Here is a 24,589-nt window from a genome sequence, read left to right as displayed (position 1 = left end):
GCAGGAAAGGCTCCTTGCACTCACACACACACACACACACCGCGTTTATTTTGCACCGTAAATACATCACAACAAATATATTTGCGGTTACTGATCCCTCGTTTTTAATTTCTTAATCGAAAAACATCGCATAATTGATTTTATTTTAAATGAAAGATACTGACCAGGGACTTCTTGGGAACCATTTGATGGGCTTGAGAAGCGTTTGTGCCTGGTCATCCCACGCGCTCCCATCCAATGGATCCTTATTGCCACACGTATGGAGTGTGTTTTGAAGAAGGGACAGAGGGAGCTCCTGGTTTGGGGTATTGCACTGCCCTGGGAGTGCTCTCTGACACTTCCAGCCCATGTTGTTAAGCGTTTTTCCCGCAGGTGACCTGAATTTCTCCTCCACGGTTGGGGTTTCACGCGCATTAACATCTCCTGTATTTATTATATATTAGAAATCGTCACGGCCATAAGATCCAACCATCTAAGATTACCGAGATTTAATATGGTAAAATAATCGCTGTCGCACGGAGGGAGGAGGCTACGAGCAGAGGGGAGGAAGCCGGCAGCCCAAGTAACCTCTGCGAAACGTCCGGCTGTGGAGGAATTCAGAGCTGCAGCCCGCGGGCAGCTCTGCCGGCCCGGCCGGGGGCACCTGGGGGTGCGGGCGGCTGATGAGAAAGGAGCGGAGCCCGACGGGTGGGCGGCGTGGAAAGGGAGCGTGACGTGGTGACACGCGGGTGGGCGGCGAGAGAAAGCGAAATCGCTGCTCGTTACCTCCATTTGTACCTTTGCTACGGAGGAGATGAGAGCGATGGGGAGCGGCGCGGTGCGCTCTCGGGGCGTTGAAGCGGCAGCGCACGGTGCGCCCACCTGCACGGGAGCTCGGGGCTGCGGCCGCCCGACGGCAGCGGGGATGTAGCGCAGCAGCGCCGTGTGTGCCCTTTGTCTGCCTTCTCTCGTTTGTTTCTTGAGTTTTTCTGGTGTTTTTTTTTTTAATTGTTGTGTTGTTTTTGTTGTGTGTGTGTGTGGTTTTTTTCCGCCTTCCTCTCCAGCAAATCCTTTGCCGTTCCCCCTTTTTCTCCCCCTCCCCACCGCGCTCCTAAGGAACAATCGCCGCCGCCCGAGGTTCGCTCTCCCACCAGCCCTGAAAACCGGGCTCCTATTTAGGAAGTCATTAATCACATCCCCTCCCCCGGAAAGAGATGGCGGAGAAACCTGTGAAGCCCGATGCCTGCCCCCATCCCCCTCGAGGATCGCTCCGAAGGGCCGAACCCGGCGCTCCTCAGGTGCCGCCCGGCCCCGCAGCCCCCTGCCCGTGTCCTCCATCCGTGTGTGCGCGTGTGGCACCGCGGGGTCCCGCTCGGCACCGCGCGAGTGAACTGCCGAAAGAGGAAAAAAAACGCTAAAAAGAACGAGAGCAAAAAAAGCCGCGTTGGAAACGCCGTGTTCATTCATAAATTATTTCGGTGTGTCAGGCGCCTAGAGAAGGCGATTGGCTGCCGCCGCTTCTCCCAACCCCTTCAGGACCCGATGCGAAATTAGTAGCGAGAAAGCATGTAATTGGCAAAGTCACGTGTGCGCGGGGGGCCAGAGACCGAGCGCCAGAGAAAGGGAAAAGGCAAAAGGGGGAAAGCACGTTGGACCATGCGAGCGAAATTGGGGCTCGTGCAGACGCAGGATGTTGGGTTAAAGCAGAAGAGCACTTCGATCCAAAGGGAAAGTTTTCATCTCACGAGTTTGGAGCAGAGGGCCCGTGGGGCAACATGGCCGAAGGTTAATTTTCTTTTTCTATTGTTTTACTCCGGTTTCGTTCTCTCGCTCCCCCCGCCCTCCTTTACCCCCCCATACCCCCCCTCCCCTCTCCGCATTCCCCTGTTAGCGGCCCGCGCACGGGGGCTGCCGCGGTCTCATTGTTCCGGACCGCCGCGGACCGCCCCCTCCCATTCAGTCCCGAGCGGCTCCCGGGGGCCATTGTCCGCCGGCTCCGTCCGCCCGGGCCCCGTCCCGGCGGCGGGATGAGAGCGCGCCCCTACACCTGTCCCGGCCGGCGCCCGGAACGCGTTCCGAGGAGCGATGGGCACACGCTGGGGAACGGCGGTGGCCGCACTACACGTGCCGTAGCCGGCGGTACGGCCCCCCCCGTCCGCCCGCGCCGCGCCAGGAGGGACTGATTGGGCCGAGAGCCGCGCTCGGGAAATGGGATCGGTCTTAAAGCAGCAATACCCAAGTAACGTCCGAGGGCCGGGATGGGGCTGCGCTGAGCGGCGGTGGGGAGAGAGGGGCCGACCCGAACCGAACCGAGGCCTCCGGTGGACGCGTTTCGGGAGCGGGCTGCCTGCTTCCTTACTCGGCAGCAAACGGGCTCCTGCCGCAGTTTGCTCTCGTCGCGTTTCGTTCGCCTTTATTTCTTTTTTCCTTCTTTCTTCCGTAGTAACTAATTTACGCGGTGGCAAAAGGTTGTTCTCAGAATTTAACTCCTCTTTGCATCTTCCTCCTTCTCTCCTCCCCTGCCCCCTCTCCCTCAGCAGGGGCGAGTAAAGGCGGCGAAGAGCCCGGGCGGCTGCCGGAGCACGAGGAGGAGGAGGAATCCCCGCTTTGGCACGGAGCCGGCCACTGCAAATGGTTCAATGTGAGGATGGGCTTTGGGTTCATCTCCATGAGCAGCCGAGAGGGAAGCCCCTTGGAGTCTCCGGTTGATGTCTTTGTGCACCAAGTAAGACCCCTTTCTGTCTTTCTCCCTTTTTGGTTGGGTGCAGCGGGGCTGTGGGCCCGTGTGTAGGAAAGCAATGTGGCCTCGGTATTTGGGAGCATGTGTAAAAAGGAAGTTGCCTTAGGTCAGTTGGATGGACAGCATGCTGCTCAGATAAATGGCTTGTTGGCTTGTGCTCTGGAGCTGGAGACACTTTTCCTTGGAAATGTTTAAAAGCAAGCTCCAGAAAGGAGAAATAAGTACCCTTTTCATTTAGGTAATGTTTGAATGCGTTTTAAAACACTTTTGATTGTAAACCACGAATTTCTTTTTTAAAAGCACGTTTGAGATCAGTCAGTGAAATTAAGCCGTCGTTACAGTGTTGTTTTGCAGTAATTCAGGCCTGAGAGTGTCCCAGTGGTGGTACACTGGCACGTGCAGTTGCTTTGGCTGAGTTTTAAATACTCCCTTCTGGAAGAAACAAAAAAAAAAAAACACAACAAAAAAAAAACCTTGCAGTGATGAAGTGAGGCCAAAAGCTCTTTGTAGGGCAGTAACGAAGAGGCCCGTGCCTACTGGTTTGTTTCTAAGCTCACCGGTATGAGCGTGTGGGTACTTATGGCAGGGTTCCTTCAGATGGAGGCTGTCTGCAAAGCTGTGACCCCAGGGGAGCGTTTTCCAGCTTCAGTGGCTTGTGGAAAAGGTGCATGCAGACCTTCCTGGGCCGTGTGTGCTCACAGCCCATGTCTGATGGTCACGGGGACCATTCAGGTTTAGCCAGGGCCATGCCGGGGAGGCAGTAAAGGCACCTTAACTTTCAGCACGGTTGTCCATTTTCTATGACGTTTGCATCGAAGGAGGGAGGATTGGTCCATGAGGGCACAGTGATTGCATTTCTCTGTTCTGTTCGGTGGCTGACTTTCACCAGGCTTTCTAAAGGAATATATTTAAGGTGACTCGAATTTGGAGGCGGTGCGGCTGTGGTGTGCTGTTGCGTTCCTTGTGGTGCTGGGGTGATTTCTGACCTCACAGTGTTATGCACTGTGCTTTAGGGCTTGGGAATCAGTATCAGCTGTTTGCACTTGGAATTATGGGCCAAGTGTGGAATTAAATACTGAATTTATTACATCATTGCAATTGTAACACTGTACTGGCATGTAGGTGCCCTCTCGCTTTGCTACTGCTATTTTTTTGTTGTTGTTTAAACTGAATTAACCATATAATTAAATAAGAGCATTCTTATTCCTGCTTCCCCCCATCTTCCCTTCTTTCTGTGTTTTTAAGTAACAGCATTGGTCTTTGCAATTCTGTGAAATTACTTTGTAGGTAAATGAAGGTGGTTTTGGTTTTAATTTTGTTTTACTCCGTGTTATTGAACAGCAGCAATATTAATAAAAAGATGAATTTGGAAACAGTGATATTCTTAGAGCTGTGGAAGTGCAGAAGAGTTGAACTGGATGAGAACGTGATGCATTCGAGTAATGCTTGGCATGGTGTGCTGCCTTACAATGTAAAGGAGCTGTAGAAAATATCAGAAAATGAAAATAAAAAAGACTAACGTGGTAAAAGTGGAGTTCTCTGTTCTGTTGTTTCCTCTCCCTGAAAGGATGCAGTTTTCTAGAGGCAGGCAGGATATATTAAAAGTATTTGTTGACACTTCAGTGCCTTACAGTTTATCAATATTCTTAGGTTGTAGTGCAAAATGCAATGAAAAATAGCTTCTTTCACTGTGTATAGGCTGTGTGCCTCAGTCCTTTTGAGTGTTCTTTAGAGATATGCCTCATGGAATTTATTAATATTCTGCAAGAGATTGCTTCCTGAACAAAGATATGTTCCTCACTCTTTTTCTTTCTGTCAAAACCTGTGCTGTGCATAAGCTCCCCATTCACATTATCTTCCTCCCATCAGTTAGGAGTAGCTTTTTTTTTTCTAGTTAAAGAGATGTAGAGAAGCAGCACGTATGTTGGTTCAGACTATGTTTTAGATAACTTGTATTGGTGTAGAGACTTCCCTGTGTTAGCTGCTGCCCGACCAATGGTGCCAGTAGCAGCCAGAGCATAAGAATGTCAATGAAAAATCAGTGAAGTTATTTTACAGTGCAGCTTTTACAGTAGAGTGGGTTGTTTGATTGGACCCTATTCTTATTAGCTCCATTCATTTGTAAAATTTTGTTCATGTGAACTGTTTCTTTCAAGGCAAAGAGGTGAGCTTATTAATCTGTCGAAACAAAACATTGCTGTTAGAAACTGCTTTGAAAACAGTTCATCAATTAAGCATGCTCGTTGTTCTGTGTGCGTTCACCCCTTCTGCAATGTTTCAAGCTACTAAAATAGTTCTACAGAATCAGTCTGAGTAGAGGAAAGAAGGGTCTACCTTACCACAAGTCATATTAAAGCTGGCTTGAAACCTGCAGCAGTGTTTTTATTGCTTTATCTTTACCTTTTCTTGGTAAGGTTATGTTCAGTTTATGAGATCTTGCTGTGAGCAAAAACTACTTGGATGTTGAGTCAAAATTCTTGTAATAGTTTAAGCTCATTATGCCCAGTTTTTTGAGCTTGCATGATTTTTCATTCTTGGATTTAAGTGCAGATTGCAGACATGTTTTTGTAGTGTCAGTGCTTCACTAATTACACAATTATATTGATAACTGCTTTTAGCGGACGAGGCTTGTGTTGAAACCCCTCTTCTTTTTCACTCAGTGAAAATTCTGTTTGTAGAACAGCTGCAGTACTGAGTTTTTGACTCTACCTTTTAAGTCCTTCCTACAGCACTAATCATTGTGATTGATTTTCTCCAAACTACCTTGAGGTGGTTGTTACCCTTCTGGTAATGAGGTACCTGGAGTTAGATGCATTATTTCGGGCAGAAACATGTCAGTGATTATATATGGGCGTCTGCGTGTTTCTGCAATGTATATAAGGCATGTCTACAAATATTTACTCTGCTGCTCCTCCCTCTCTTTTTAAAATAGTTTTATTCTGATGGTTTGTATCTTTGTCACGCGTTAAGGTCATTCAGTATCATACGAAAGTTATAAGTACTTCATTTTTGAGACCAGCCATGTCAAAGGCAGTGATGTGCCTGCTCCACTGGTTCTTTAGGAATAAAAGTAGCAGTGTCAGTCCTGTGTAACTGTAAAAGCTAAAGAATGTGCACCTCGCTGAATTGTGTTCCATGTTAACATTTGGGACTTTTGATAGGTTAAGCATGGAATGAATAATGTAGTTCACTTCTCTTTTATGGTGGGGATTCTGCACATAGTCGTGTGTGACCGGCTCTTGCTAAATTTTAGATGGTTTCTTTGCCAAGGGGTGAAACAGGCTGGAGGGGGGGAAGTGAGTGGAAACCTTTTGTTATGCGCATGCAAAAAGTCTTTGTTGCTGAGAACTAAGAAGAGTTTGAGCTTTGATAGACGAAAAATGTTTAATTGCATGTTTAAAATTGTACAAGCGACTTCAGTAAGTATAACTTGCTTGAATTCTGGCAACAGAGTGGGTGTTTTTTACGCATGTTTTGTATAGATTATGCTAGAAAAATATATTTTTCTTTAAGTATGAGCATGTATGTTAAAGATGATACTAAAGAGTAGGGTGCTGAATGTAAATAGATGGAATTCAGTATGTTTGTGAATTTCAAGGGTTATAATTTCATGTTCTGAGAAAAGTGTTTTTTCAGGATGGGGTTGGTTGATGAGTTTAGAACATGTTTTCTTGGATCTGACTATAGTCCAAATTCTTTCCATGTTGAGAGTTTGATCTAGGGTTTCTCAACTGGGACCTTAAACGTGATCCTTCTTTGGGATCCTCTTTTATGAGATGGGGAGAGGAAGGAAGGGAGGAGTGGCGTGCAGGAGTCAGTGTATTTTGTTTTCCCATTAAAAGAAGCATGGCTGGTTTGAAATTTCTCACTTTCATCTGAATTTTCTTACGGTTGCTGCAAGTTACTGTTGTTATTGCAAGATCTGATAACAATAGGAGACAGCCTTTTTTTTCTTGCCGTGAGTCTTACAATGTTCTGAACTGCACTAGTGTTTGTACATGATGAGTTTTGTTCTTGTATGTTACTGCTGCAAATGCCTTACAAAAGAGGGAAAACTACTGAGCCTGTTCAACTAAGGCTAAATGGAAATTCAGATACGCAAGCAGTGCCTAAAAACTTCTTTAATTTGGCCTAACAGTCTTTCTGGTGATTAATCAGAAGCCTCGTCTTTAAAGTCCTAATGGTTTAGCCACAGTTTAACTGCTTTTTCTAAGATAAGGTTGAACATGGCATAATGCATTTAGCACTGACTTTTTCAAATTCTGAGACACATGATTTTGTTCTTTCACAAGAATGATTTCATTTATCCAGCATATATTTTCCATTCCTGCATCATCGTGGTAGGAGCCTGCAAAAGCTACTTAGTTGTTCAGAATAACTGGAAGCTCTGGGCAAGCAAGAGGGATCAATATTACCTTGCTGCTTGTAGTTAAATGTGACATAGCAGTGCCCCCTTTGAAGTACAGAGGTCTCCATGCAGAGTCTTTTGTTCCAGTCTTGTCTCCCTTGACTTCTACTAGGGTCCAGGCAAGCCCAGTTCTAATCAAAACAAAAGTGACTAGCAGGATTTAGAGAGGGAAGCTGAGGAAGGAAGTGAATGCGGAGTAAACGTGTCTGCAGTGAGCATGTGTATCAGAGATCTGGCAGAGATGAGACCTACACTGAAGACGTGTGTGTTCAGCAGACCCACCGCACGTAGAAGCTACGATGGGAGCCAGAGCCGCAGCGTTGGTGCCTCAGCGTCTGCGTTGAAGCATACGGAGAAAGTTAAATGAGGGGGACTGTGTGTTTGTGGTGCGCTGCAGCGCAGCGTTGTTTGGGATTTATTTATTTATTTCAAATTTTGACTGCTAATTAGCACAAGTCCTGTGTTTCAAGTCCTATCTATGGATGCGTAGACAGATGGCAAAATACTTCACTGAGAGCTTGAAGTTTTGAGGCAGTTGACTGAGGAAACTTTTGGTATTGAAGTTATGGAATTGCCATCTGTGAAAATACCTTCCAGATTTCATCTATTTACATATAAAACCAACGTTATGGTGCATTTTTATCTGCAGACATATATAGTACTTAAGTGAAAAGTTCCATTAAAGGGTTTGGGGCTAGATCAGAGTTTGCTGAACAAGTTTAAACATTACGTTGTTCACAAGGAAAAATTACAAATGCTCTAAAGACAGAGGTTTGCAGTGGAACTATTTTGTCTTAGGAGAAATTTCCCTCTTTTGACAAACAAACCCTTCCAGCCCATGCTGTCCTTTTCGTCAAGACCGAGGAAACTGTGTGCAGGGGTTGGAGTGCTGGGAGGAAGAGGATATTTTTTCTGAAGCACAAACAGAAGATACCAAAGCAGATATAGGAACCTAAGCTAAAAGGAAATGGAATTGCCAAATTGGGAAGAATGTTATCCTTGCTTGTCCTGGTTTGCAATTAGATTACTGCTGTATTAAGTGCATCTAGACCTATTCTAGTTTTTGTTTTGTACACTTGACAATGTGTACTTCCATCTAAGTGTTGTTTAACTTGTTGTCCTTAGGCAACCCATTCCAGTAAAGGCTGTAATCTTTCCCTGGTTACGTCTGTGGGAGCAAAATTAGACCTATGGAGTTTCCCAGAGGTGTGTGAAAGTGAATATAAAGATTTAGTTTAAGTAAATGTTAGAAACCAAGGAACTGGAGAATAAAGACCATCTGTGGTGTTCCTCAAAAAAGGGTATACTCTGTTTACGTTTTTCATTCCCTGCATTTAAGGTTGTTTCTACTTATTTTAAAATCAGCTGAAAGCCATCATGGCTAATATAAAGTTATTGTAATCAGCTCCTGCTAAGGGACTGTTATTTTCCCCGGACAAGAAGCTTTTACTTGCTGGTTATCGCTGGTAAAATAATGAAACCTTAAATAGCTTTTGTATCAGTCATCGCCTCTCCTGGTTGTGGCCTGGGAAGTGCTTCTGATTGATTGAGTGTATTTAGTTGGAGAAATCAGTGTCCAGAATTTTTCTGATTATTCTGGATGGCCGTGACTTAAAATGAGGGTTAACATCTTGGGAGATGGTTAGAGTGAATTTCAGATCCCCCACCCCAGAGATGGCTCAGCTGCTTGCAGAGCAGCTGGGGAAACTGCTGCAAGTTTTACAGTCTGCTGTATTAAGGGAAACTGGCACTGATTCTGATTTTTCTCAACATGCAAAGCTGTAACATGCAGCAGGTCAGCAGCTGCTCTGCAAGCAGCTGAATTGTCTTTGCAGTAGCAGTGTGGTGAACAGGTGGAGGTTGAAACTCCTGCAGCCACCCTTCTTGGCGGGGGTCCTACAGCCACAGTTTTACATTTGGCGGCGCTGCTGCTTAAATAAGCTTCGGGAGCTTTTATAGCACTCTCCCTGTTGGGCTAACATAAGTGTTTGTGAAGCTGTATGGTGAGCAGGTTGGGGGAATGTTTTTCACATCTGATTCTCATCAGTTTTCATATCTGAGAAACCCCTTGATTCCCATAGTTAAGTGTAGGCAGTGCTGGCACTGCGAAACTGTGGCCAAAATGCAAACAAAAGCAGTTATGAAGTTAAGGTGAAGGTATAGAAGTATGAGTTTGAAGCTACTGCTGCAGAAAAGTGAGCGAAGCTGCGGTATCCTCTGGTGCAAAATAGCAGAATTAGTATTAACCTTCAGCAGTGGATGGAGTGACAGTAAAAGTCTTAGTGACTTCCCAAGGAAATGGGTGCTGTGGGTACTGGAATGGGATTCTGAACTCCCCTTGGAAGTGGAATATTTCAAGGATTTTCTGTGGGTTGCACTTCAGATCAGGTGGGTTTTCTGTTTGCTTTTCATTTTTACTATTGACATAGAAGCTTTGACATTGAAATGTATTGAATGCAGTTTTAAACAGCATTATTGAAAAAAAATGGGGAGTTTTCAGGTCATGACAATAACATGTGTTTCCTTCATGAAACTGAATTAAGACTATAGGGCACGTTCATAATAATTTGGGTACATCTTTTTAGCAGAGAAATAAGAGCAGTGGTGAAATTAGTTATGAATTCCTTCACGGTCTGAAAAATACTGCTTCCTAGTTAGTTATCCTGTGTGTATAACTTCGAAAGTTACAGATATCAGTAATTGGTGAAGTTGTATCTCTGAGAGTGTGAAGTATATTTTGGCTTTAGTGTCGGTACAGTGTTCAAGAAAATCACACATACTTCTTACTCCAAAGGTTAGTGTTGGAATTACATTTCAGGAAAGAAGGGCAGTGGGAGGTGTGTTCTGGGTTGGCTGGCACCATAGGCAAGTATTTTCACCTATTATATCTGAGTGACTACATGTATAGTCAGTATTTAAAGTGTAAGATTATGTGGATTCATAAGTAATATTCCATCAAATACAACATCGTACATTCTGCAGTAGGGAATATGAATGTAGCCAATAGCAGCTTTCATCTCAAAAATAATTCGTTCTCGTCCAATTAGTCATAGTAATTTAGAGGTATGCAGTATTGAAGGATTTTTTTTTTCTCTAGATTGCTTTTATTATAGTGCCACTTGAGGCTACTTTGGTACTTGTGTTGTAGAACCATAATGAATGAGAGTTACAAAGTCGTGTCCCAAAATAAACTCTGGATTGAAACTGAGGGTAAAAAAGGATAGTCCTTATGTTCTGTAGGTAGACTGTAACAAACAAGAACATGGTTGTTTTCAAGTACAGGTGTCTTAAATCTCTTTAACAGTGCACCTGTGCTGTAAGTTTTAAAGATACTTTATTTCATTTTATAACTGCATTTTTCAAGTTAGTAACCAGAATCTCAGTTGTTTTTATGAGCTATTTGTAGTAATGCTATCTTGGTAGAAATAGGGTATTTTAAAATGCTTCTTCTGACCATGTGTAATAGTTTCTCGATATTAGACTCATTTTATTAGAAATGAATAATAGATAAATATTATCTATAATTATCTATAATATTTATCTATTATTTATCTATTTATATAATATTATCTATCTATAATAATAGATAAATATAAGAAATAGATAATTTTCTTAATCTAGAATGTACCTGAAAGATGCAACCCGACTTCCTTAGAGTTTGACTAGACCACTGACTACTCCCAGTACTTGAGAGAGATTGCTACTTTGCACTGTTAAATTACCTGGTCTGAGTTGCACAGGTTGTGCATTCCGAGAGTTGGCCATCTGTTAACTGGAGTGGAATAAGATCAAAGAGTCGCTCACATTCCTGCTCACTCCAGGCTGTCTCAGATACATGTGTATGTATATGTGTAGTATTTAATACATCAGGTGAATGCAAATTCAAGAATGTTTTCAACAGCAGACAGAAACTCATCCTTAATATAATTATTACATCCCTTCTTTTGTTGGCACAATGACAGTGCTGGTGGCCCAAATTCTACTCAGCTTTCTCATGTGAAGTGGTCCCACTGACCTGTGAGACTTGCTCTATAAACTGGGTAGCAGTAGGAGTGAATTTTAAGCATATCATGCGAGTGTTCTTACTGGAAGTATTTCATTCGCATCCTTTGGTGGTTGGTGTTGTTTTGTTGAATGTGAATAAGAATGCTTTTTATGCTCTAAAGCTTGAGGGCCGTATTATAATCTGATTTGTTCCCTGTGCAGTACCTAAAATGTAAACTAGGGCCTGGTTCAGTTCTGCTTAATTAAAAGTTAAATTATATGGCTTTAATGTCATGTGTATACATGAACTCAACAGTTGTGCAACTTGCATGTAATTTTTACAATAAGCTATTTTTGGTAATGTGAATGTATAATATTTAATGTCTTGCATAGCTACGTTGACTTGACCACCACTCTGTCAGGGTACTTCAATGCAGAGTTCTTGAGCTGATCATCTTTTTAATAATCTATTGAAAAATTGCTCAGTTCCAAGCAAGGAAAGTGTGATCAAATAAATATGTGAAACACTCTGCTTTTAATAAGAGCCCTTACTATGTGTACTCATAAGTTCTGTTGAAGGGGAATTAAGTTCACTCATACAGCAAAAAAAGCACCTTGGAATCTTGTACAACTATTCAGTAATCCAGAGATATTTGAGGCCACCCGAAAATCAGAGGCTCTGGTCTTAGGACTTCTTGTAGGGCTAATAGGGTGCAGGAGGTGCTGGAAAAACGTCTGAAAAACTTTATAACTAGAGCACCTGTTCACATAAAGGATGGGAACCCTGCATGCGTTTCTCCAGCCCCCCCCCCGCCCCAAACATTCAGATCTCCTGCCTAGGCATAAGGGTGGGCACTGACTTACAGGGAAGTAGCTGAATCCCCTTTTCAGAGAGGTGGGAGTGGGCAGTTTGGGAGCATTATATAGTTCTCAAATATTTGTAAATGCATTTAGTCGAAAAGTTTCCATTTCACCACAGTATTTAATAGCTCTCCACTGTAGTAATTAAATTGTCATTTGGCTGTGCCAAATGTGTTTTGTTTGTCTGCCCTGCTGCTTTTGTGTTAGTTAAAGAAAGCATGTAACATTTTTAATAGATGTTTTACATGAATCAGAATTGCTTTTGCTTAATGATTTCACTTAGTTTTGTTACAAAACTGCTTTATGGTTAGGAAATGTAGGGTGGAAGTTAACCCTACAAGGTGGGGACTATGCCCGCATGGTTTCACAGAATCACAGAATGACCCGGGTTGGAAGGGACCTCAAGGATCATGTAGTTCCAACCCCCCTGCCTGGCAGGGCCACCAAACATACACCTTTACTAGATCAGGTTGCCCAGGGCCCCGTCCAACCTGGTCTTGAACACCTCCAAGGACGGGGCATCCACAACCTCCCTGGGCAGCCTGTTCCAGGGCCTAACCACTCTCCTAGTGAAGAACTTCCCCCTAACATCCAACCTAAATCTTCCCTCTTTTAACTTAAAACCATTTCCCCTTGTCCTGCTATTGTCAGCCCTTTCGAAGAGTTTACTCCCCTCCTGGGAGTAAGTTTCCTTCAGGTATTAAAAGGCTGCAATAAGGTCACCCCGCAACCTTCTCTCCTCTAGGCTGAACAAACCCAAGTCCCTCAGTCTGTCCTCACATATATGGTTTCTTATATACGTATATGAGAAGTTTATGTGTCTGTACCATGGACATTAATTTTAACTAATTGAGCAGCACATCCTGAGCATTGGATGTGCTTCTGGTTAAGAAACTACTGCAACACAGAAACAAAGATAAAAGTAAAATCACTTATTTGTTTTCAACTAGCTTGAGGAATTAGTGATTAAAAAAAAAAAAAGAAAAAAAAAAAAAGACAAACATTAATTGTAAGGTGATCTGGGTTAAAGGCAAATGCATGGAAAAAGAAAGAGTTCTCTTGTTTTTGAACTCTGTATGTCACTGTTGACTTTATCGACACTTTGCACACAAAAATAATTGTGGGATTTGACTGTAGGTGGTAGAGAGCAAAAGATTTGAAGAGGTACGCTGTCAAGTTGAAACTTGTATTCAAGATTTTCAGACAGAAGTATGGTACTTAGGAAGACAAAATCTGTCATCCAGTTGTGAAGATTTTTTATCTTATTTCTGTTAATTTTCGTTTCTGTTAACATTTAATGCAGCAGTAAATGCTACACATTCCCTTCTATTTGCAGGAGAAGTAGTTCTCCTGAGTTATAGACTGTTACCTGCATCAAGAAAGAAGGCTACAGATTCTCCTGGTAGCAATGCTACCTTTGCCTCAAGTTGTTGTTTTAAAGTGAAATCTAAATATGATGACCTATCACGTGGGAAAATGTTTTAAATTATTTAACTCAAAACATTCAGGTTGAAAAGGTTCCATTAAATTTGATCTATTCCTATATATTTTCATTAGTATTTAGCAAAGAACTTTATACAAAATAAAAATGCATTTTCGGGGGTTTTGTTCTATTTTTATGTCAGTCATCTTATTTTTTTTGCTATGGCAGTTTCCTTTTTAACAGAAAGCAATTGCGGTCTTATTGGAAACTGATAGCCCACTCCATCCATGTTTACATGGATTTATTGCTAACTTTCTTCACGCAGAAAAATGGTCAGCTGAGGAAGAACTATTATTGAACTGGGGATAACTGTAAATGGGCCAAGGTTAGACTGTTAAAATGGCTACAGCTGAAGTAGTGTCCTTCAAAATTTATTTGAGCGTTCACTGTTTGATAGTGTATTCAATGTTTGAAATGTTCTGATGTTCTGTGATCTATGTATTAATAGTTCTCTATAGGTGAGTCCATAATTGTTTCTGTCAGTGCTGCTCTCAAAAAAGCAATAGTTAGCTTAGTTATAATTTGTTTTCCATGTATCTGTAATTTAATATTGATTCTTTATTTAGTGGTATGAACCTCTGTTAGAAAACAAGGGAGTTAAAACAACTTTGACCACAGTAGATGTCATGAAATTCACCGATGATATATTAGAGTTTCTTGAGAAGTATTGAGGCAATAGGCATGAAATAATTTAGTTGTGTTGTAATATTTCTGGTTTTAGGACAGTGAATTTAATCTACATGGTACATTGTTAAGAACTGGCAGACCTTTGCTTAGTTTCTGCTTTGTACTCCTTTCTTCTACCTGACTTGCGTTTTAAAAGTACAGGATACTTTTGCAAAGCTTCAGAGTCCAATTGTTAGTAAAATTAAGAGGTTAAGTTAGTGGCAAAGTGGTCAAGAAGTTACTGTAAGAACACAGTTTTCTCGAGGTTTTTTTCTTTCCTGACAGTTTTGTTTGGGAGATTAGATAAATTTATTTGATCAAACTTTTCTAAGTGAGGTTGGTTGTGGTTTTTTGCATATGCCAACTATCATTTAATACAGATGTTTCTACTAGTGATTACTAGTGCTTCACAACCTTCAAAATTATCCCGGTGGCAATTAAATATTTAACAGCATATTAAGTACAGTATATTTGAATAATAGTCATTTGTAATAACTAGATTTTTGTGAATTTACCATGTTGCTGAATACTGATGTAAATTTCATGCAGCACATTAAGCTGTAAAGCACATTAAGAAAAATGGAACTACTTTTATTTACACCATACATGACTGAAAATATTCCACCGACTTCCTTTGTTCCTTTTCACTTGGTTATTTTAAGTGTAGCTTTGCAGTTCCATGGACGAGTTGAAATTCCTGGCATTTCAGGTCTGAAAGAGGATTAGCTTGAAGATATTTAACTGATAATATGTAAGAGAATAAAATATACAGGTCTGTGTCTTTTAACAAAGAAGTTAACATGTGGAAAGTTTGCTTGTATTTGATCTGCATTGAAGTTAGTTTTGAAACAAACATACATGCTAAATGTGTATGAGATATAGTAATCTTCACTTCCTTTAACAAAAAATGCTGGAAAATACTGCTTATGCAGTAAAAAGACACATTTATTAGACAAAATATTTTGTGGAAAAAGAGCTGCTGAGATTTTGAAATGATGTGTAAGTTAAAAATACTCATGAATTAACACATGGTCCCTTAAAAACAAGGCTTCTATGAATACATTTGTCTTTTACAGCATTAGTGCCTATTTCAAGAAGTATTTTTAACAATGTAGGTCAGTTTGGGTTGTGCTGCATAAAGGAGTGGCAGAGACCAATGCTTATTGTCACAACGGTCTTTAGATTTGTCAGTCCCCTTCTGGATCAGTGCATTCCAAATCCGCATAATGAGGATCCAGAAGGGGCCAAAAATAGAGATTCTGAGTCTCAGTTTTTCTGCTTGCTGTCGAGATTTGCCAGTCAGTTATTGACTGCTGTGCTGCTGTTGGTGTAGATGGATGAAAGAAAGCCTTTGGTCCTGCAAGGAATTCTGTATTTTCCTCCAGTTTTATTTGTCAGGGGCTGAGTTGCTAATATCCAAGTAGTGCAGGTTGCCTCTGATGGCGTGGAAGTGGTTCGTGTGGGGCTGCTCTGCAGTGAAGGGGCTGCAGGATAAAGGCTGCTAGCACCTCTGTTTGTTTAAAACAGGCATGAATGGAGGTGCTGCAAGAATCGTGGGTGTTTTTTGGTGGATTTTTGTTTTCTTTTTTTGTTCTGAGATCATTGCTTTGACCTGTCAACATCAGCAAACCACTACCAAACACCAGGAGCAACACGGCTGAAAATTCTGCTGTTGTCAGCTGCACCTTTGTAAAATATAGATCAATCCATCAGTTGATGGGAAGACGAAGGCAATCCAAATCTGCTTTTTCATGCCGGTAGCCAAGCAGGCAGGGAAGGCTGCTGTGTTTTTTGCTTTTAACGAGCAATACGACTCCATTACTGATGTTAACTGAAGGAATTCAGCCATATTAACCAAACGGGCGCTAGAAGCGAGCTGCATTCTGGCTCTTGTGGCCAGGCAGCCCTGCGGGTTGGATCCCCTCAGAGCCGCAGGGCTGAGCCTCCTTAAGGGCACTGAGCAGGGGGGGCACAGGGCAGGAATTCGTGCCCTCCTGGCTCAGGTTGCAGCCCTCCTGCTCCAGCCGGGGTCAGGCTGCTCACTGCCGTACGCTCCTCGGGCCATTTGTAACCGCTCCTCTGCCTGCAGCTAATGGCGCTGCTGATTGATGGAAAAAGATTCCCAGATTTTCTTTTTATTAGCCTCTTAACAACGGCCTAAATTGTTTCTTAAAAGAAAATCAGCATGTAGTGCAGAACTGGAAGCGTGGTTTAATATCTTTGAGAATCTAAATGACGAGGCGTCAGGTATGGCAGCTACAGCCTGTCATGTCCAAGGGGCTGTGCTGCTGGAATTAATGGATTAAAGCTGCTCATTCTACTCTGAGCCCTAAAACCTGAGCTGTCTGCCCACTGCCACTGGGCAGGCTCACCTTTTCCTTTCTGCAGGGCCGGCTTACAGCCAACCGCTGAGCAAATCAATGTATTCAAGTGCCAACTTGAAGACATAGCCATTAAATAGCAGCACCTTCATGACTACTTCCATTTATTTCCTATGGTTGCTGCTACTCGTACTGGTGCTTACCACCACAGTAGTGTCTCGGTATTTTAGGGTGTGTGGAAGACGTGAGCTGGGGTTGGGGCAGCCCTACCACCCCATCCCCTGTCCCCACAGCCGGCGCTTTGGCCGTGCCCAGGCCCGTGGGGCTGCCCACCAAGATGGCGGCGGCAGCATCGCCCCGTTGCTCCGTCTCTGACACGGACCCCCATTGAGCTTCACCCCAGCCCGTGGCGACTTTTTGGCAGGCGGGCCGTAAAGCGGCTAATGCCAAGTTTTATCCTCCCTGCCCCCTTCCACGGCAGAAGGGGAAGAAAACACTTCTTTTTCTTTCACTGCTGTCATCACGTGATTTCCCTTCGTCAGTCACAGGGGGTGGGGGGCGAAGGTGAACTGAAGTGCGTTCCCGTGGGTGCTGAGCCCCACGTGGCCCTCAGGCGGCTCCGTGGGGCTGTGCCGAGCTTTTTTGGGGGGTAGAAAAGATAAAAAGGTGGAAAGAAAGCCGGCTTCCCTGCCACCTAGCCGCTACCTAGTGCCGGGGAGGCCAAGCCACCCACCTAGCCCTGCCAGAGAGCAGCGATAAGCGCGTTTACGGGCAGGGGGATGGTGCCGTCCTTTTTTTCTCTCTCTCTCTTTCCTCCTCGGCCCCCCTTCACCATTCACATTGAAACCTACTTTGAAGACGCCAGCACAAGCGCCTTTTCACGAGCATATGAAACCAGAGAAGGGCTACATTCGTTGGCGGCTGTGTGGATGTTGCAGGGGAAAAGGAGAATGCTCCACGCAGTTAAATGTGGATAACGAAAAAAGTTAGAAATTCGATGGTTTTTGCAGTAAATAGGTGGATTTTTCCCTCTTTGTGATCAAACCTAACATGGCAGCCAGCAACTTGTTGTGTTGGAATATCCGTACTTTTAACAGATATTCAGAACTGTAAAACACACGTTTTATACCAAGAACCAGCCAATTTTTTTATAACTTTTAAGCTGTTTCCCCTCACGGCTTAAAAATTCTCTTCAATTTAGCTCCAAAATGTTGTAACATGACAGCACAAAGGAGGGCTTTGCTAAATATCCAGCAGAATTATCTGCTTTTGTTTGTTTTGAAGGAGAACACAGCCCCTCATGCTACAAAGTCATTCAGAAAGATTAATGATTGTAGGATTCCAATCTTGCAAACCCTTGTTCTTTGAAAGAAGAACTGTTCGTGTAAATAAAGGTTTCAAGATTAGAGCCTTAAATGCAACTTTTATAACTTAACCCCTTAAAAATGGTCTGCTTCAGGCTGGCCTTGGGCAAAATTTCACATGGATTCAGTGGGATTTTTTTGCTCTGTAGAAGGACTATAATTTCACTGGGGTTTTTGTTGTTTTTATGGAGGAAATGTTAGTCTGTTAGGTTTTTTATTTTTAAAAGTAAGGAGGTATACGTATATGTATCTATATTTCACATATCACATTTAAAATGCATACATTCACCATCAACAGTTCTGCAAAGGGATTATAGTGAAGCAGTCTTCATTAATGTGGGTCTCAGGGTGCTGGTTTTTTTCCATCTGCGTTCATGAGTTGTGTAAAACTGTTCTGCAAGTTCTCCAATTGGAGTTTGTGACACATTAGTATAATAGAAAAATCCTTTTTATGTTTTAAAATCTAAAAAAAAATTAATGTAATTTCTGGCTTTGAGTAGTGTGCAATGATTCGCTGCTCTGGGATAGAGTCTCCTGTGGAACGAGTTTGATGTAATTCCATTGATTACAGTGAAATTGTGTCATTTGCTGCTTCCTCCCCTGTCAGCTCTCTGTAATCTCATCTGCTCCCTCTGATAACATTTTTACTTGCAGGTTTTTTTTAGATACATGTGTTACCAAGGGAGTTTGTGCCCGCAGATTTCCAGGTTCCTTCTGGTTGTTTCAAAATACACTAGCACAGGGATTAAAGGCTCCTTTACTTGTATCGTTGGATTCAAATAGGTGACATGCTTTGTGAGAGCGTTTATCAAGCAGAGGTATTTCATGTTTCAGACACTGATAACTTTGCCTCGGGTTTTCTGTAGTTTTGATACATTCATGTATGGTGTGGATTTTCAGTTAAATGTAGGCTTGCTTTACAAAACTCAAGGATGTTTTACTGCATGTGTTGGATAACTGGGACATTTAGATAATGTTACCTTTAGAGTCTGCAAGTTATTTTAACCTTTGTAACTTTTTTTTTCTTTAATGCTGGTTTTGAACGTTGCTTTTACAATCCACAAAGTGGTAGAAAAGCTGTTCAGAAATCACAAATCTCTGAGAGTGCACTGTCACTCCATTTGCTGGTGCTTTAATGACATTTTGGTTGTTATGCATCCAGTCTTTCTTATTTTTTCATTTCAATTTTATCGAGCCTGAGAATTATGCTGATTATACAAGATTATTTGTAAATAAATTAAGCCTCTCCATTAATTTTGGAGGGAAAAAAATAGTGGCTGAAGATATAGTTTTAGGTTTTCGTTGTTGTTGTTGGTTTTGTTTCATTTGGGATCGGTTAGTTGCAGTTTTGGTGAGTTTCTGGTTTTTGGTTTATTGTTCAGGTTTTGGTTTGATTTTTGTTTTGATTATTTATGCATTTATTTCTCCGTCTGGACAAAACCCGTGTGTGGTTTTAACCATGCAGTTTCATTATTGCCTTAAGTCACCTCACTGTAGACTTAGGCTAGAAGAAGCAATCTCACCCCTTCCTCTTCCACATGTTCACACTTCTGTGTCAATTCTAGTGCCCTGTTCTGCTGAAGGAGGAATTAGAACCCAATGCCATTTGACCTGATAAGAGTCATTCAGTTTGCATGTTTAAATTTAATTTGTATGAGCAAGCTCCTAGCGTTTTCCTTTTGCTGTACAAAGACTTGAGCTACTTGAGGACAGCAGTGGATGGATGCGTGCAGCTTCAAAAAATGCCAGATGCTGCAGTTCCAATAGGAGGAATTAAAGTCTTGGGAGAAGAGCAGGGGTTGAGTAAGTCTGTGCCCATGGAGGGATCTTATAGAACCTCTGCCTTTCTAGTGGCGTCTTAGCAAGAGGCACTTGCAGCCCAGTCCTGCAAACAGTGGGAATGTCTATTTCTGTAATTTTTTTTTATTGGAAGTAATTGTGATTGAGTTTCCTTTTGCCATGGGCAACATCAAGGAAGTGTGCAGGAATGCCTTGTGCAGCAAGTTGCACGGTGACCTCTTAAACTGTGAGAGTAGGTTGGACTGGCTTCTGCCCATGAGATATTTGTTATGTGTTGATGGGGGCTGCATATGCATAATGTGGTCAGTTGCTGCTTATTTAAAACGAAGTCAGAAGGTTACTGTAGTTAATAGGTAGATTGCTGCTGCTGAGTGGATCCTGTAAGTGAAACTCTGTGTTAATAGCATTTGACCCTCCTTGTAAAATGATCATTCATGTGTAAAATTATATATGGGTTGAGTATGTAACTGCTCATCCCATAGGTGCAACTAGGTATTTATTTTAGAAAGAAAAATTGGCGTAAGCCTTTTAAAAAAAACAAAATCATTCAGCTACAGCATGTAATTATGAGGAAATGGTTAAACTTCTCAGTAGCATTTGGTTATGGCATAGGATATTAGTTGATTAAACTCACTTGGAACTTTCTGTTGCCAACAGTGATTTGTGTGCGTTGTACACTGATGTTAAGTACCCACTCTAGGTGGATCACAGCAGTGAACAGTTAACCTTAATGGAGGACTAAGCAAGAGAGGTACGACTGTTTCTGGCACACAGATAAGAGGGTGGGGGATGTCAGTGATGAGTCTGTTACAGCGAATTGAATTACTTGGCACATTATTCAAGCAAAGACTGAGTTAAGTGAGCAAAATAGAATTTATCTTTATTTGTACATTGTTCTTCTGGTTAGTATTGATTTCCAAATTTCAGGTAGTTAGAGGAATCAACCACAGTGACATCAGCTGTACACAATTTAGCCTGTTTTCATTTGTTGGAAGAGGACACAGTGCAAACGTGAAAAATTTAATGCAAGAAAACAGCTGTTTATAAACGTATTTTTAATAGAAGTATTAGCTGTGAAAGCCATGTTACATATATCAGTGACTATAAAATGGAATTTCTGTGTGAAAGGTATTTGTATAGCATGTGTTATTGTTCTGAATAATTCAATATCTACCTTTTCTCAGCAAAAAGAAAATATATATATATATTAGAGATATAAATCTCTAATTTTACAAAGAAGAAACTTCATAAACTATTTAGTCTCCATCAGCTTTGCAACTGTAGGTCAGCATTTTGCAATGAATTCCCAATTTCTATATCTTCATAAGCACTTCTGGAAACTTTGTGAGGTTGATCAAGGAAGGTTTTTCTTTCCTGATCATCTATTTGAAAGGAAGCCTTACCTCATTTAGAGCTGAGCAAAATGTTTGCTGCGCTGTAGGCATTTCTGCAGGCTTTCCTTCATCTTCTGAAGGTGCCCCTCCTCCATTTTGTTTTTGTTTTCCACGAGTTTTCTGGTTGTGCTCTCTCTTGACCCCACTGTGTGAGCTTGCAGCCACACAGGACACAGGCAGGATCAGAGAACACTGCTGTTGAATTAAAGAGGCTGCCAAGGTAGCAGAAAAGTGGGGGTTCTTATTTATCCTTAAAATGAATCAGTGCTTTTAAGCTAGGGCTTAATGTTTTGTACAGATTGTCAGAGTTTTAATACTGAATGATAGCAAGGTTTTTTGTGAAAGATCAGTTCATGTGTTGGTTTGGTTGGTTTGGGGGGTCTTTTTGTTTTGTAACATCTTTTGTGGTTTATTCTTGCAATCCAGTCTGTAATTCCTGTCTGAAAAGGTATCCAGGCTCTAAATCGAATGATGATTTCATTTCCAATTTTGAGTTTCCTACAGCTTTCCAACACTTAAAACACTTGAAAAACATGACACCAATTTAAATACTGATCATTCCTTTCAAATAAATGCATTTTATATTATTTGTTCCTGAGAACAAATGTCTTTCTTGTCCCTTTTGCATCTGCACCTAAATCCGTAGAGTAATGCATTCACTAAGAAGTATCTTCTTATATCCTTTACTTTTTGTGCTAAAGTGTATTTGCACCTTGCCACCTGAGATGAGCAAGCTGTTTCAAGTTGTTTTAGAGAGAGTTTCTTCAGCTGAACCGGAGAAATGTACATTCCTCTTGTCCTTGAGTCTCTGAAATCATATTCTTCTTTTGTCTGACTTTCATCTTCCCTTTGATAGGATTTTAGAACCACTGTTTGTTAACCATGTCAGCTACCTGAATGCCAGGGAATGTATTGTAAAGTTAGCATTGAATTTCCATCTTTATCAGTCATGAGTTTCCTGGTACAATGCAAGGAGGTATTCACAAGTTTTGTGAAGCGGGCATGATAGCTGTTCCTAGAATCAATCCCTTGAATGCTGTGTAGCAATTACTTATAAGTAAGCTTTTAATAGGAAATAAATAGGTTGCATTCGTTTGCTATTTTCTGTATGTGTGGGTCTGCTTTTTACAAGTCTTGGCTGTGGATTCTGTTTCTTAGTAACTGCTTGTGGATTATGTTTAAAAAGCTATGCAGATATTTCTGAGTTCCAGAGGCAAGACAGGATTGTTACTGAGCTGTGCTCACAGACACTGAGGCACAACAGAGCGCAGGATCTTGCTTAAATTAAGGCACGGATGGTTTGAATGTAGTTGCTGCAAGCAGCTGGCTGATTTCTGACAGAAAGTCTCCCTTATTTACCAAATCAATGGTACTCTGCAGGCATTATAACTGCATCTAGGATAAAGAAAACAGGAGCAAGCTGAGACAGTGGCGTCTCAGCCTCCATGCTCCGTGAAGAGTAGCTTGGTACTCCTTACCGGTTTTTCTTCTCTGCTGTATCAGGCATACCTGACAGAATAGCAGGTGCTCATCATTACTCTGATCAGGAGTCTGAGTACAGCCAAGCTGCCTGGTAGGGAGAGATGGGGAAGGACGGAAGGTCATCAGACAGATGCTAGGTGATGCTATGCCACTTTGCTTCAGAGCCAGGGAATGACCCTTGCTGGGTGCGTACGTGGCTGTCAGCAGATGTAATCAGGAGCTCGGGATAAGGGCATCTTTATTTAATTCATTTATTCCTTACCTCTCCGATTAATAATAGAAAATTGCAAGGATAGTCTGTGAATATTCTTGTTTCCTTTCCAAGAGGATTAGGTAATAGTAAATTATAAATGATATGGAGTCTTAGAGTGGGTAGGTAAACCCATGCAGAGTTTAGTTTGTACTTGTTTAAGGATAGCTTTGCAATAGGTTTACTCCATGTGAGTGGGATAGAGGCATTTTGGAAGGTAGCGCCCTGTTGCTTTTTGTCAGCTCTGTGGTTTTCTGCTGGCTTGAACCACAGGTGAAACTGACCTGAGCTGCATATTGCTTGGTATGATTGAGTGAAGTATTTGTGCAATGTGGGAGGTAACAGCAGTTCACTAAGTACACATGCAAATGCCATGTGTGGATGCACTGACTCATGTTAATGTAATTATCTCATTGTAATTGAGTTAAGTACAATTGATTTAACAGTAGTGAAGATGAGCCCACAGTTACAGTCTAAAATGTGAGTTAATATTTGATCTTTAAGTTTTCTGATACCTGCAGGTGGTTGGAGACTTCCTTTGTAATATAGTAAATGAAAAACATGTTTATTTTTATCAGATATCAATTGTATATAATTGGTATATTAATACAAACTTTTATTCTCTAGTGAAGTGTGTTTTTACTTTGAAAATCTCTTGTCTGGAGAAGTCTGTGCTTCTCTTCATAATTATTGACAGAAGGATTTTGTTTGAAATTCCAGGTTTTCTGTGAACTGTTCAGCCCTTTCCTTTTGAATTCTTAACGTAGTTTATGACTATTTTAATGAGACAGCCCACAAAGAAAAGCATTGTAAAGTTATCTTTATTTATTAAACTTGATCTGTTCTTTAAAGGTTCAGGTGACTGGTACTCAGCAGTTATGATGTGACATTAGAGTTTAGCCTGTTTAGGAGAGTTGCAGCATAAAGAACAATCCTTGGTCTTTCTGCACTGGCCCAGGCTCTCTCACAAGACAGTCAGGCAAGTTATACCTGTTTAAAAGTGTTATCTGTAGAATTAATTCTGTACAGCGTAGCTACTTAAACTGATGATGACTCAGATGAATGCGGGAGTTGGGTACACAGTGCAGGGGAAGGAATTGCATCAGGAGCTGGGGAGAGCAAAATGGAGTGACTCCCTTTTCCTGAGAACATAATTATTTAATTTTAAAAATGACTTTAATGAGTTTACATGAGTAATTGTAATATTTTACTGTCAGTGTGGGAATAGTTTCTGAAGCTAGGTTGCCTGTATATATCTGCAGAGAGAATCCATATCCCTATCACTGTCCGTACGTAATCCTAGAAATTTAGTAGGATATTGTAGCCAAGAATGCCAAGTATTCTTGTTTCATGAACAACTAGTTTGTAATTTTTACTTCTATACTTAAAAGCCAAAATATCATATTTAACCAAAAAGCTTTGTGGGAATGGAGCAAAAGCCAGTAGCATCCAAGTGTTACAAGCAGTTTTGAGTAGAACCTGTTACAGTATAAAAGGTAACTAGGATATGCTATAAATCTAAACACATTATTAATTGTATTTCAATTTCTTTATTAGAAATTCTTGTCAAGCTCTGAAGTTGAAGCGTGTTAAAGAAGAGGAAAAATGTGCCTGATAATTAGAATACAACTAAGTCAAAAGCTTTCCAAGATTTGGGGGCAGGCTGTATCGGGAACTGTGCAGTGTTACCATCTGAGGCAGAAAAAGCACATGAAACAGATGTAGCAAATGTTCATATACGTGCCGGGTTTTTTAATACAGTGGTAGATAAGAGTTTTTCAGATCTCAGAGGAGCATCACTGATGGCTGCCTCTCTAGTAGTAATAGTGTCAACTCTGAGATGTGATGAATTGATCT

General features: G+C 41.7%; 1 protein-coding gene across 7 annotated transcripts in view; it reads left to right on the top strand.

The window, feature by feature from the left end:
* LIN28B (lin-28 RNA binding posttranscriptional regulator B) overlaps window positions 1–24,589 on the top strand; it is an 85,002-nt gene that overhangs the window by 10,007 nt on the left and 50,406 nt on the right. For 2 of the 7 annotated variants that reach the window (XM_015858703.3, XM_085543689.1), the window contains one exon: window positions 2,517–2,704. In XM_015858703.3, the coding sequence (XP_015714189.1) occupies window positions 2,517–2,704 (188 nt within the window). Of the gene's footprint in view, window positions 1–1,580; window positions 1,765–1,905; window positions 2,219–2,516; window positions 2,705–24,589 lie in introns of those variants that run through there. The other 5 variants (XM_085543688.1, XM_085543687.1, XM_085543685.1 and 2 more) reach the window with 5 other exon arrangements.

The sequence above is a fragment of the Coturnix japonica genome, chromosome 3 (assembly GCF_054131305.1).
Source record: "Coturnix japonica strain WE chromosome 3, WE-NBRP24, whole genome shotgun sequence".
Lineage (NCBI taxonomy): Eukaryota > Metazoa > Chordata > Aves > Galliformes > Phasianidae > Coturnix > Coturnix japonica.
The sequence above is the reverse complement of the archived record's forward strand: the minus strand, read 5'-3'. Positions and strand labels throughout refer to the sequence as shown.